This window comes from Psittacula echo (assembly GCF_963264785.1).
Source record: "Psittacula echo genome assembly, chromosome: 25".
Classification (NCBI taxonomy): Eukaryota; Metazoa; Chordata; class Aves; order Psittaciformes; family Psittacidae; genus Psittacula; species Psittacula echo.
Window position 1 is genome coordinate 4,829,822 of NC_137760.1, and position 14,952 is coordinate 4,844,773.

The 14,952-nt window shown below is 38.5% G+C and overlaps 1 protein-coding gene across 2 annotated transcripts; it reads right to left on the reverse strand.

Moving 5' to 3' along the window:
- Window positions 1-677: 677 nt before the first annotated feature.
- BNIP3L (BCL2 interacting protein 3 like) lies at window positions 678-14,952 on the reverse strand. 2 transcript variants are annotated; one of them, XM_080634440.1, is made up of 6 exons: window positions 14,761-14,952; window positions 9,302-9,488; window positions 7,538-7,610; window positions 5,691-5,794; window positions 4,771-4,920; window positions 678-3,470 (listed from the first exon to the last, which is right to left on the reverse strand). In XM_080634440.1, the coding sequence occupies exons 1-6, from the start codon at window positions 14,843-14,845 to the stop codon at window positions 3,422-3,424; spliced, it is 648 nt and encodes a 215-aa protein (XP_080490566.1). In that variant the 5' UTR covers window positions 14,846-14,952; the 3' UTR covers window positions 678-3,421. The 2 variants fall into 2 exon arrangements, with proteins under 2 accessions (XP_080490566.1, XP_080490567.1); XM_080634441.1 differs by lacking the exon at window positions 14,761-14,952 and adding an exon at window positions 14,393-14,410.

Consider the following 14,952-nt stretch of genomic DNA (forward strand, 5'->3'; position numbering starts at 1 on the left):
CTCCCAGACATCTACACTCTCCTAAAGTAGGATTTCTAATTTTATCTTATGTCTCTGAATAAACCAACAATTTTTCACAAAGTTCTGGACTTTTATATTAAAAACATGGAAAATAATCACTAGGTAACTAAAATGGGCAGTAACAGTATCAGAGTGATGACATTTTACACTTAGAACAAATAACTCTCCACATGGTACTTCCAGAAATGACCAGTGCTCTTGAACCAAGACTATGGAGACAGATTAACAATTACAGTTGATCTCCCTTATTCTTTAGTCTGCAACAGAATTAGTAACCAGAAGAGAAATACAAGGCGTACAACACAGCTGACTAATTACACACAATCTCATCAATTCTACTTTACATTTCATATGCCACTATATTATTTTGCTTTAGAAGTTTTCCTGGACAAGGTGCTGGAGGACTCGTTACAGATGGACAATGCGACAATGGAAATGTTTGGATGAAGTGCGTCAGGAAAAGAAGCACATAAGCCCAAGTCACTAAAAACCAACCCCAAGCAATCTTGCAAAAAATGAGCCCAGCCTATACACAGCAGCTTCTATGGTCATTTAACCCAGAACACAACAGTTCCACAAAGCATTACACAGAACAGTCCTGTAAAACCAAGAAAACAGAAGAAAGAGAGGCGCAGTATGAAGTAATTTCAGACAACTAGTTTTGTGAGAGCTTTAATGGCACAAAATGTTTATAAGCTACAACTTATACATGTACTGTAAACTGTATATAATGTTACAAAGTGCTAACTAATCGATGAAGAATGCATAATCACTTTGGCTCAGTTAACTCCAATAGTTCAACAAACGTCAATTAAAAAAAAGTCGAATTTCTAACAATCTTCAGCTTGCACTTTTGAAACCAGTAAGATGCATTTGCTGCAGTTACGTTTGCCTGCTGCAGTTTTCATGTGCGAGTTTATGCATTTGTTTTTCTTGATACTATTTACAAATATTCTAGGCCAGTTTTCACTGAATGTAAGAAAAATGAAGCTTACGTCTGTGTTTCCAAAACTGTAAACAGGTATAAAGCTTTTTAAACAACACTTGTCTTAACAAAACTTCAACTAGCAATAGTTGAAACCCCTTTTCAAATTATACAGCAATCTGTTTCTGTTCATTGTAAAACTAGAAGTTGGAGACTTTCAGCCGAAGCTTATAGTAGGGTATCAATAAATACTGCATTGTATCATAGCAAGTGTTACAGTGATCATGTATCCATTCCTCACCTGTAGTTTTTCACAAATTTGACTTCATGGCTCCTTCAAATAGCATAAGTTGTGTTGATACTCTCGCCACAAACTTGCAATAGTATTTACTAAATATTCTGAGGAAGAATTACCTTTTAATTTAGAAAGGGGTAAATTTTTCTCTTATTAAAAAGTAGTCCCTACTTGGTAAAAATCTATTTTTCTGTTACTCCAATTTCCATACAAAACAAGGTGCTATAATTAGAACTAAAAGTGTTTCAGCCTTTCTCCCATCCCCTTGGGTTTTAGGTCTGCAAAATTATGTACTCAATACTAAAACACCCTTCACCACTTCCCCCTTCCCTCCCCCACCTTTGGGTGAAACCCAATATCCACACTTGAAACCAATATGCAGTTGTAGGCAACTCAAGTGCCACTAGAAGAAGAAAAGCAGATGTCTTCAAGAAGATTTGTTGTTAGACTGCCCCTTTCACCCTGAAAGCATTCTGTAACAGCATTCAGAAGTACAGAATATAAATAAATAGAGTTTAGCAGTGGATTTATACTTCAGGTTTTTTTACTTTCTGGGAGCTAACTAAAAACCAAATCTCAATAAGGATTTAACTTCTACGCATCAACTGTTTCAAGCCATCACTGCTAGTTCAAATCATCAACTTTTTATAGTCTGATGCAAGCAAATATTTCTATGTATCTGCTCTCTCCAAACTGGCTGACTATGTTTTCTTATCATCTTCTACAAGTCAGCCTATTAAAGTTTTTATTTAAATGAGATTTTTGCTAGTCTTAAAATTAGCATTGGTTCCCTAAATACTTAGTATTAAAGTCTATATCATATTTTTTATATATTCATATATATATAAAAAAAGAGTATTCTATCCTTCAGAGTCATGCTACATGTTCTGAAATCCAATAAAATCTATTTAAGGACGTGACTGTCCCAATGCTTTGTAACAATTTGGTACTAAAGCTTCACATTTTGAAAAGAAGTGTCACTGAAGGAGGACAAGGCTTAATGTTCCCTAAGATAAAAGTTCAACAACATTAGTGAGAAGAGTCTATCTAACATGAGACACCACGAGTGACTTTCAGATTCCATGTATCCCCAAAGGAGATTGTACAGTAAACAATGAGAGAGAGGAATATTGAAAACTCCTTTGCAGAAGACATTTCAGAGTTTGACAACTTCTGAATCTTACACTCTTGCAAGATTGTCCCCCTTAAAGATCAGTCAAATACTTTGCTTTCTGAAACTGCCCTATCATCCTAATTGTAAATGGTTCCACAACAAACAGAATCATATCCTTTTACACAGTCTAACTACACCTACAGCTGTTGGGTTTTTCCTTAATTTAAAACTACTTCTAAAAGGAAAATTTTCACATTTCAGATTTTCCCATAAGAAAACAGGTAAGGAAAAGAAAAGCTTCTTCACATGCAAACAATGCAATTTCTCTTATATTTTCTAGGCATCGGACAGGTTCTCCTACAAGGAATAAGGAGCTGACTTCATAGAAAAGACAAGATTACAACAATTACCTAATATTAAAATATGCTGATGGATTTAGTTATCCTACTTTAAAATTTATGCAGTCTTTGCCTCCTGCAAATCAAATGGTGTTAGCCAATACAAAGGGCCAAGTAAATTCCCCCAAAAGCTGATTTAAACTGTTTTTTATTGCCAGTGATTTCTTAGTTTATTTCACAACCAGCTTGGGTTCCTTTTTCAAAAGAAAAATTCATTCTCACTCCAATCAATACTTTTCTTCCAAAGAGCCTGTTAATTTTATCACCATTATACAGTCAACATTTATACCATGCACAACTGCAATTTAAGTCAGGTTGCACTAAGGAGGCAACAGCATCACTGATAAAATTAAACTTGCTGGTGGCATTTTGCATTGAGAGAAGCCCTTGCAACATATAGACAGTTGTAAACTCCGTTCAGCAACTCTGACGTGTCTTGCAGGCCAAGAGGCAGAGGAATGGGAGGAGAGAGGGAAAGAATGTAGATAGCGAAACACCTCAACAGAGTTCCAACACAATACTGAATTCCAGAGCTAGCAAAAACCTGGATATGTAAGGAAAGGATGAAGTCAGGGGTCATGCTTAAAATGGTCTCAAGTCAAATGTACTAAATGAGACAGTAACACCTTCACAGGTCACGTGGATTTCCAGGTTTTGCACTCCATCTTTCAATAAGTGCTGGCTGAAGGTGTGGTCAGTCGTTTTCCAATGTAGATGCTGAAATAAAAAGTATAAGGCATATCGTATTTCACAGAGATATTCCCTGTTTTCCAAACAGTTTGCACGCACTCAGCTAGTCTGTCTTTCACTAAGTTTGATGAGATTCTTCCAAGGACATCACTTCATTTCTACAAAATTACCTGAAGAGTGAGATTTTCAGATGAGCCTAGAAGCACTGATGCTATCAACGTTCAGTAAAAGCAGGTTTCTTCCAGTCCCAAGCTCATTTGAAAACCCCAGTCCAAAAGCTTGTGTCGTGTCTGTGGAGTACCTGACACAGGGACTCCTGAAGAGCTGAGCAACACTCCTGGATTATTACAATAAAACAAAGTACTGCCTATAAAGGGAGGAGGTGAGCTTTATAACACTGAGCACTGAGGATCTACACAATAAACTACTGCTTACAAAGGGAGGGTGTGAGCTTTAAAGCACTGAGGAGCTACACAAACACTGATCTCTAACAAATAAATTCAGGCACAAATTAATTTGCTGTGGAAATACACAATTTTGCTGTAGTACAAATATCTTACAATATATTCTCATATATTCTATCTTCCTAATTTATTTAAAGGTTTACAGGAAATTAAAGAGACACTGGAACTACACTCTGAAAAACAAATACGAAGCTATACAAAAACATATTTTAAGAACATGTCTTTGCCCCATGATAGAAGGACATAAAATGAATTAACATAACACAAGGATTAAGCAAGCAGAGAGATTATGTTGGATTATGCAGGCAACGAAAGCAGTGCTGAGCAGAGTCGTAGCTGATCTTGCAGGACACATGCAGTATTTCATGTACCTTTCTTTAAGTACCCAAACCTTAACTTTGAGTAATACCACACAACTGCAGCATTAGACACTGAAAATAACAGAGTATGTGCCATACACACAGAACTTCAGCATCAGTATTTGTACAATGTGGTTTTGCAATGGTTAGTAGAAGTTACAGCAGTTTTCCATTTACTCTGTTCTTACTCTCTACATTATAACCTGAAGCATATAAGTAGAACGTGTGGATAATCAAATGGCACATGTTACAACTGCAAAGGTTATTTGCAAATTCATGATAATCCATGCATTTTCGATACAAGAAACCTGACGAATTGTGGAAATAAAATGTTTTAATGGCTGAAATGTTTTCCTGCATTTCAAAAAGTGTACTAGATCTATCTTGAGGAAGGTGCAACAACATAAATATTCTAGATAAAGCCCTTTTCAGCAGGTCCTGGCATACAAGTGGCAAAGCAAAGCCAGATGCAAAAGCTGAAGTGAGAATTAGGTTAATACTTACCCTAGTCCCAAAGCCAAAACATGAGATATGAACAGAGATGGAATGAAAACCTTAAGAAATTCTGCAGAGAAAATGCCACCTTTTTTCATTGCTCCACTTTTTCTCATACTTAAAGACACTGAACGTTTGGGATGTCTGAAATGAAATTCCCTGAAAGAAGAGGTAAAAAGGGGGAAAAAATCCAGTAAGATTTTTGTTTCTTTCTTTTTTTTTTTTCCTTTTTCCACACAAATGCACAGATCTCTGTAGGAACATTTTTTTTAAGTACAAAGAGCTAAAGATCCCTTACATGGAGCAAGGAACCAAAGAGAATAGTAGGAGAGATTGTGGAGAGACCACTTACACAGACAGTATAGAGACAAGGGGAGCAGTAGCTGAAGAGAGAGAGGTAGGTCCGAGAGAGGGAATTTCAGGATGTGATTTGTTATCGAGAGCCTCATTTTTTTGTTCCAAACAGACACAGAAATCTGCCAGATTTAGACAGCATCCTCTATTATAACAAAAATGCCTTGTATTCAAGGATCTCAACGTTTCCCCTTCCGTGGATGAACATTACATATTTTACATAGAAAGAAAAAAAGGTACAAGAATTTAGGAGACTTGCTCAACACTATTCCATTCAATAAGCCAAACTAAATGCCACAAATCCCAACTCCAAGTCCCCAACTCTTCCAGTAATTATGTCAAGAAACCTTGACAAAAGGTTTACTCAGCTTGCTGTGGATTGACATTACTTTTAATAAAAATATAATTCTGTTGCTATTAAGATTTCCACTCTTCATTGTTTTGAGTTTGTAGCCTCCCCAAAGAGAAACCTTTTTCCAATACGATCTTATTTGGAGAGCCATAGTAATTCTATGCAACTTATGATTCTTCTCTCCTTCATATAAAAATATTCATTAAAATAGTGCTTAACTTACTTGGGAGGAATGTTTTCAGGCCTACTTGACCAGTCTGACACCCAGTCAGCACTTTTCTTCAAAACTTCCAATTCTTTCTCTCCTTCTACTGCTTCTTCTTCAGACTGAAAATATACACAGGACAAGCCTTGTAACATTCAATTAGCTTCTCCTTATGGTGTTAAACCAAGAGCAACGACAACAGTGCTAAAATGATAAGCACCAAATGGTGGCACCTGATAAACGAGCAAGTGTTGTTGGGCAACTGATTATTTAGAAGAGATTTTATTATGCTAACAGGAGAATCTGCACAAGTCAGTATACCACAAATGTTATTCCTATATGCAGGACTTCCACATCATTGCAAGTTACTTGGGTTTTAAGAAAAATAAAAAAAAAATTATTATTTAAATCTTAAATGTAATAAACCAGCATTATGTAAAAAGTATTCATGTTTTCACAAATGGCAAAAACTCGCGGTTGATGGCATTTGATTTAAAGCATACAGAGTGTGGCTAAAGCACAGAAAGACAGCCAAATAAAAGGATTTAGAAACAGTATTTTAACTTTAAACATGTTATTAAATTTATATTACTTGCAACTACCAGCTTCTACCAGCTGCATCCCAGATGGAGCAGTGAAAAGGAAGCACTCACAACACAACTACTAGTTGTCTTGATCCAAAGATTTAATGTTACATTATTAGATTCAAGTGTTACCACATAGGAAAAAATAAAATAGAGGAGAAAACACCACTAACTTTGGTACAAACTCCTCCTTTGCATTAAAACAATTTCCTGATCTATCCTAGTAAAATAGACCACTTAACATTAAAGCAAAAACCATACCAAACCCAGAAGTCATCAAATACAACAGTCACAAAAGACCACCAACTTCACTCAAATCCCTGTGGCTCTACAGGGCAGAGCTGAAATAGTCCTACTGTTCAGCCAAGTCTTTGACAAAATTAAATGGAAGGTTTCATTCTTCCAGGAATGCTTTTTATTTATACTGCTGAGGACAGCAAATTCTATTAAATGATAAAACTAAGAGTTCAGCACTAGTCTCCTCTCAGTTTGTATTATGGCAATTACTCACTATCATGTGAGCTGACTATCTGTAGAGCAATAAACTGAACCCTCCAAAATCCTGTACAGAAATATAAACATTTCAAAGAAAACAGGTTTGACACACACAGTGCAAACAGTGCTAGACAATAATATGATTGCTACTAAGCAGGGCAATTCTCAGCTTTAGAGATGGAGCCTCATTTTTCCCCTCACTTCAAAGCTATTAATCTCTACAAGTCAATACAAAATGTAAGCCTAAATAAAGTATACTAACCCTGCCCTGTGACTAAAAATAATCATTCTGAAGTGTGTTTTAATTTAACTCCTTAAAAGATAATTTAAATTAACATAAGCTTGAATGCACAGAAATTATTTACTATTCACTAAAAATTACTTATTATTTACAGGAAGGTACTATATCAATTTCTAATAAAAAAGACTGACTTAAAACCTGCAAGAATAAAGTACAAGGCAAGTAAACAGCATTACTCAAATGACTAAGGTACATCTCCAAATTTTGATTAAATAAGGCTTATAAAATTCATTTGCTTGTCCTGCAGCTAACAGCCAAGTTTAGTGTCTCAGAATGAAAACCAAAATTTGCTATCAAACTGTTCAATGAATTTTTTGACACATAAGATATATAACATTTTAAGACTTTTGACACAACAGAGCTTCCTTTACTCCTCAAGTATTCCCAATGCTGATTTATACAAACACATGATCTGTATACAATATCCACAACTGAAAACACTTTTCTTTTAATTCATGTATTTTAAAGGTTAATAAAAAAAATACCTGAGAACTACTGTCTTTACTTGTGTGCATTTCCACATCAAAAGTTATCTGTCCATCTTCTTGAGGTGAAGGGCTAAAGAGAAATTGATATTGTTATGTCATTTTGTCATAATACACTGTCACCTAAAGAATCGTTAGTATAAACAGCATCTCATCTGAATCACTTCCACATGCACTTTTGCACACTATTCCTATGAGGTACAGACTACCCTTCAGATCAAACGTATCAGTATTTGAAAGTCTTCCAAACCTTCTCATCTTTTTATTTTCTCCCCCCCCTTTATAATCCTACCTTCCTCAACCAGCTCAACCAACCTCCCACTAAAGCAAAGAAAGCATTGACCAAAAACTGCCACACAAAATCTCCAGATCCCTTATTTCTTTTAGATAACACTGCCAGCATTGTGAATTATACCTCTTTTTGCATCACTCCAAGCAGAAACATCACACATGAAGAAACCTTTTGATGCTTGGCAAGAATATATATTCCTTTTTAGCCTCACTTTGAGTATTAAACATTTGGTAATCTACTTGGGAAATTAATCAACTATCGCACCTCAACTGACCAAACACCAGAGAACTCAAGTAATGAACAATATAAAATGCAGCGTGATGCACCAGTGCAGGTGTCTCATTAAAATGCTAAAGGCATCTTTTCAACCCAACTTAAGCTTTCACAAAAAAGGTGTAGTTTAGAAATATGCAAAAGAGAACCCAAACCACCACATTTCAGAGCAATTTACTCTGTGAACAGAATGCAAAGTATTTCTTGAATGTTACTTCAACTGTCAAAAGGGGAAAAGAATTACCCAAAAGTTAACAAGTGGAAACATAAGTTTAAAAAAGAAAAAAGAAATCTGCCTTCATTCACTTAAAACGTGCGTAATAACTGAAAATCCTCTGCTAGTAAAAGAAGCTATACAACCATCATCTAGCAAACATTCCTGACTGAACTGGAAAGCAGTCTACTAGCGACAGCTCTGACAGCTTGTTTCTTAGCAACATAGATGTTGCAAATTTTGTTTTCTATAAATGTAACCATTCTACTTTAAATACTCATATGGATTATTTTCAAACAGTGTACTACATTCAGTCATTAAATCAGGCCTAACTGATTTTAAATAGCTTTATATCTATCAACTACTTATGCAGGCTACCCAGTAGACATGACAGTTAAACTGCATTCACCCAGCAAAACTAAGGCAGGCACAAGCAGGACAGCTAAAATTAAATCTAAAACTGCCCAAGGATTTCCAAACTGCCCCAGAACTTCCTAGAAAAAAGGTATAACGAACACAGAAGAGTATCATAATGCTCACATGAGCCTTGAAGGATTATATTGTTAGGTAAGAAATATTTTGCCTTCACAGGACAAAAAGCAGAACACTCAAATCAAAGGAGTACAAATTCTGAGGATCTCTTTAATCACTGGTTAAATCCAGTGATGCATTTTATTACGTTTGACTAAACATAAAGCCAGTAAAATCAGGTATTTTTTACACCATGTGATTTATGACAATGTGAAATTTAACTGTCGTGCTGAGGTGACTTTCCAGCTCCTGGATTCCTCAGCTTTCTGTGTAGCAACAATCCACTTTCCAAATCAGAAGTCTTACTTAATAACCAGTTATCACAAGCCAGCAAGTACTCCAAATCCTGAAGCATAACAAACTTAAGCCTGAGAAAAGGCTTTATGTCCCCATTAACATCTATAGGATAAAATCCTGCTATAAACTGCAGGCAGGACAGCAAACATTTCTTTACCTGTCACAGTGGGAACTACCTCTCGAACTGCTCTGTCCTGATTCATGCTGGGCGTCCAGGAGAATTTTTTCCATGTCTCCATTGTGGATGGAGGATGATGAAGGGACATGTTCCAGACCTCCGTTTTTCCCATTGCCATTATCGTTGCTATTGCCATTGCCGTTCATCTGTAACTCCACCCAGGAACCTGTTGGGCCAGCCAGACACCATTTCATTAAAAACCCATCTCAAGTTTATCAATTACACACAGAAACAAACATGGTGAATTCTGATAACATACACTGCTACTAGGGAGAAAACTCATAAACATGTACTATAGGCCAGAGCAACATGTTTCTTCCTCTTTCATCAACAAAAACACCCCTAAAAAGTTATATTTTGTTGCTAGTCAAATATGCCCCCTCTCTCCTCAAATATTAATACTTCAATAGGCCATGTTTCTCCTTGCAGTTTGAAACCTCAATTACCTATGTATCACTCCATTACACTAGTCACCCACTTCCCTGCTCTACATTCCTTTTTGAAACAACATTTTCAAGTGCTAGTCCTCAACTATACAACTCCCCACCTGCCATTTCATATTCTCCTTCTTCCCTCTACTTCCAAAGGCCCCGAATAAAACCCTGATTTTCATACACATCAGATCGGCTGCCATTCTCAACCCTCACTCAACTTTCTCAGCCCTGGCTCTCTAACAAACATCTCCCACCTCTCCTACCCCACCACAACTCGAACCATCAGATGCCTGAAGCAGGCATTATGTTCCCTTACAGAGCTGAAGTACCATGCTGATGTACATTTCATTACAGCTAGATTAAAAGATTTCACTGCTAAGAAGCCAAAATGAAGAACTGAGTAGTAGAAGAAATGCAGAGCTGTCACATGTAATAACAGTTAATAATTTCAATGCCATTACTTCAGCCTCTTCTCACCTCCCTTCTTTTAATTTCCTTAGCGACAACTATATAGCCTACAAGTTGAGATTTACTGGCGTGCCCCCCCCCCTTTTTTTTTTGTAGTTATGGCCATGGGATTTCCATGTATGCACTGAGATTCGACAAAAGAGCAAGAGTGTCTCCTGAATGATAAAAGTGGCTGCCAAGAAGTTCATATACTCTGTGGTTAGATTGAGGATTTTGATTTTTGGTTTTAAATGTCTTTGCTTGCATTTTACGTGCACATTAACTAAATGCAAAACAGCATTTACCAGCATGTTCAGTAGTGACACGTTTCAATTGGAAACAAAGAGGTTTCGAAAACATTAATTCGTAAACATGTCACTTAATATCATGAGGTAAAGATAGAATAGACTTCTACTGCTCTATCTGTTCCAAATATTTAAATGCACTCCATATCCAACTGCAATTCCAATCTTCTCATCAAGACATGTATCAAGAATCATTTGGCCATACAGCCACTCTACTAGCCATGATTATGGAAGGAAAGACCTCCAGCTTCTCAAAAGCATACTGTTTTCAATGCAACATGATTTCCCACTATCAGTCAGATGTGTTGTCATCACAATTCCTGTGCAATTTAATTTATGCCCCATGAAGCTTTCAGGTTTTTTGTGTTGGGTTGATAGGTTTATTTTCTGGTGTTACGACATCTTCACCAGAGAAGTAAAAATATTCAACAAAGAAAAGAAAGCCTAAAGACACAAAAACAAATGTTGAAACTACTTTATAAACATTATTTGCACAGGTTCTAAATTGTAACACTGATTTCTTGACTTCTGACATGTACTTTAGAGTGCCTGCACTTACGGTTTTTTATTTTTGATAGCAAAGTTTTGGCTCTGGGAACACAGAGACACAGGAAGGGATGTATGTCACAAGTTCACCTACTTTCAACTTGAATTTGTGAAGCTGAAACAGAAATAGAGTTTATACTTAGTACCAATTATTAACTACACCATTATTCTGATGACCATGGAAGCATCATACTCTTAAAGAGTACAGGTGGTTTACAAGTCTGGTTTCCCCAAGCTGTATTCACAAACAAGGTATTTAGGGTGTGCACAGAGCTCCTATGCATAATCACACGATGTATACAAACCCTGTACTACGTATCTTCTCAGACAATCGTTAACCAGGAGAAGGCAGTCTTTGCTCAGACCAGTCAGCACGAGTCACAGACTGCATTATTTCAGATTTATGATAACCGCTGATGTCTAAATTTCTAAATAAAAAGACCATGCTGCAAGAACCACATCAGGAAGGCAGATTTGCCTTCTGGTAACACCTTCACATCAAGAGGCCACACCTGCAGAAAAGCATGTGGCAACTGCAGATAGAAGACAGGGCAGAATGCTTCCACTCTGGAATAGTGAGCATCTCCTGGGAGAATTAAAATGCTCAGGATCTGCAAAGACATCTATTACCAAAAAAAAAAAAAAATAAAAAAATCAGCAGTGAGTGACAAACAATGTGAAAAGAACAGAGGGCAAAGTTGCAGGGGGATGTTCTCCTCTGTCACCACAATGGAAACCCAGCAGAAGATGATCAAAACTGGTTGCTCTATGTAGTATGAAGCTACTAAAGACACCTCCACAGCACCTAACATTATGTACAAATAAAATCTTTATTAATGTTTATCTGGTCTGACAAAACTTAAGGTTTATCTAAAATGTGTTGTGGCCATACTAGGAAGAACACTCAAACTGTGAGTAAAGAGTCCCAACAAGTTGAGCAGCAGCTGACATGGCAAGAGGCACGTTCTCCATCTGACCTCACTTTTAATGAGTCAAAATACATCCAATGAAGTGTAATCTGACATCAAGCTAAAACATGCTACATACTCCCACAGGCAGTCACAACCGGTTTGGAAGAAGGAGCCAGAGAGCCCATGCAGTTTCAAAGACTGATTAGAGGGATAAAAATCTCTGCTTCTTTGAAAAGACGCACAAGAATATAAGATGCACAGGAATACATGTGAGAATAAACTGCCCAAGTAATAGAGAGTGGGTTTTGCCCCAAGCTTTTTCTAGAACTAAGGAAGTTATATTAACCACCCACATGAGAAATCTTGATTACATTAAATATAATTATATTACTACTTGACAGTAAAATGGGAAATATAGTAGAATTAAGAGTGGGAAAATTTAGAGATGTGGTGGCATTTTCCTCCCTTCACAAATCACATCACACACATTCTGGAAGAACAAACCAACCAACCCCACAACTGTTTATATGAATGGTATTTTTCTCCAAAATTGTTTCCATTTTGGCCATCCTCCAAGGCTAATTATTTCACTATGAACTGATACACAATGACTTTAATTACATGTTTTTCCATAACTGATGGACTGTTTAAACAACAGTAGCTAAAGGGGGGGGGAGGGGGAAGAAGAGTGGTCTCATTTCATTTATTCACTCTGTGATTTCACTTGGGTGGTTAGGGTGAAGATATCAAGGACAATACATAAATTCTATATACACATTTTATATATATATATATATATAAATACTTCAAACTAGTAGCTCACACAAAGTGTAAGCCATGGTCAACTTGAATAAACTAAGAAATATCACTTTGACAATGAAGTACACCATTAGAAAATAATAAAAGAGAAAGAACAGAAAGCTGTTCGAATTCCCATAATAGCAATTATTAAACAGATTTCCCATGACAGAGCTAGATGGGTTCCTGCCTAAGGTGGGATTCCTTTTTTTTTGTCAATATATAACTGAGCTTTGTAATAATTAAAATACAGGAAGCATCTAGAATTCCCAGAGCAAACAAGCCTTCTTTTTTTAAGGACTCAACCAAGCACAGGTTCAGTTATCAGTTTTATTCCCAGGTCTCCTGACCTTTGATTAAAGCACTTTGAATCTTTCAATGAAAGGCCCTAAACACACACAAATGTCATACAGAACCAAATGAGGAGGTGTCTAAGCTCATTAGCTTGAAAAAAGTTCACTGAAAAGTTTATGTAATGGCAGAAAATATACCTGTAAACACCAAAGCATTGTGGAGCAGCTGAGCATCTGAAAGCAGCATTAAGCCTATGTGGAGCTGATAGCTTGCATTTGTTTTGTTCTCAGAGCATAGACTATCGAGTATTTCCTCTCTTATCTTGCACTCATCACCTTCAGTAATCACATTGATTTAGCTAAGCCTCTACATGCCGATCCAGCAATAAGACCTATGTGAGCAGATCCAGCACAGGCTTACAGTGTGCTCATCTCTTGTTGCTCCTGTCTTACAGCAGACTAGCATCTCACTGAGTAAGTTAACAGAAAACAAAAAGGAAATATTAAAACACAGAAGCATCAAAGCTCACGATTTCTAAAGTATTGAGTTAGGCACGGGGCATGTCACAACTTTAAGCATAATCAGTATTTAAGTACGCTAACAGCCCTGAATAATTTGCTAAAATACCTATTTGACTCAGGCTAACGTTGGAAGCTGCTGTCCTTATCACAAAGTGTAGCATTACCATAACACAAAAGAAGTGTTACGAAATCGGCACACTTTATTCTTCTTCAATACAATTCCCATTGAGTTACAGGAGATCAACCAGCCAATATATTTCGTGGTCAGTTAAACTGCATTGTAAACCACGAAGGTAACAGTTAATCATTAATGCAATTTATTCACCTCTCCAACTGCAGTATCCTTAATAATTACAAACAAATGAAAGGACACACTGAAGTAGCTGTTTAAAACGAGGGAAAAGCATCTGCCAAGTACAAGAGCCTACATAAAAACCAGCCCTACCAGTGTTATCCTACGAACAAAAGGATGCAGCAGAGCAGCTGACATAGATGCCGGATATAGAGGAAAATAGCTCACGTCAGTGGTATTGACTCAGCCACTGAATAAACTCATTCCCACAGTCACGCTCCTCCCCCTACCCTGCTGTATCCCCATCTTAGCTGTTAACACCAGCCACCGAATAAACTCAGTTTAACCAGGAAACAAACCTGCTCCTGCTCTCCTCGGCTCGCACCGAGCCACAGCGCTAGCTTCTTCCTAAGGCTGCGCTGCCGTGGCCATTTCACCTCAGCCACACCGGCTGCCGCCTCAGTCCCCAGCGTTCCTCTGAGGAGCGGCGCGGCCACAGCATCCGACAGCCACGGTCCTCACCTCATCTATGGCGCGCAGCCCCCTCCACCGAGCCTCCTCCACTTTCCCAGGCCCGCATCCAGCGGCTCCCGCTGCCTCAGCACTCGGAGCTCAGCGGACACCCCACTCCCAGACCCACTTCCCGCCGGGCCCCCTCAGGCCGCGCAGCCCGCCTTTTCCTCACAGCCCCCCGGGCGGAGGCAGCCGAACCAGTTACACCCGTCCCGCCGCCGCCGATTGGCCCCGGCGGCTCTCGCGGCCCCGTCCTCCACCAATCGCGGCCCCGGAAAGGGGGCAAGGGGAAGAAGGGGTCGCGGCCCGCGAGCTGCCCCTCACGGCCACGGCCCCGCCGACCCCGCACCCCTCAGGCGGCCGGCTGCAGCACTCACTGTTGAGGCCCGGCTCGGTGTGCGTGCCCTCAGCTGGCGGGTTGTTGTTGTTGTTGTGCTGCGGTGGCTCCTGAGGGCTGGACATGGCGGCGCAGAAGCGGTGGCTGAGGTGACTGAGGAGCCGCTGGGGCTGGGACAACAACAACAACCCCGGACTCCGCTCCGGGCCCGGCCACCCCCCTCCCTCCCCTC

What these genes read in the sequence shown, in the direction of transcription:
- BNIP3L (XM_080634440.1), bottom strand. Translation starts at nt 14,845, where the DNA reads ATGTCCAGCCCTCAGGAGCCACCGCAGCACAACAACAACAACAACCCG. An exon ending in GTAAAGACAGTAGTTCTCAG is followed by an intron (nt 5,795 to 7,537) that starts GTATTTTTTTTA and finishes GTATATTTTCAG; the next exon opens with TCTGAAGAAGAAGCAGTAGA. An exon ending in CCTGAAAACATTCCTCCCAA is followed by an intron (nt 4,921 to 5,690) that starts GTAAGTTAAGCA and finishes CTCTTCTTTCAG; the next exon opens with GGAATTTCATTTCAGACATC.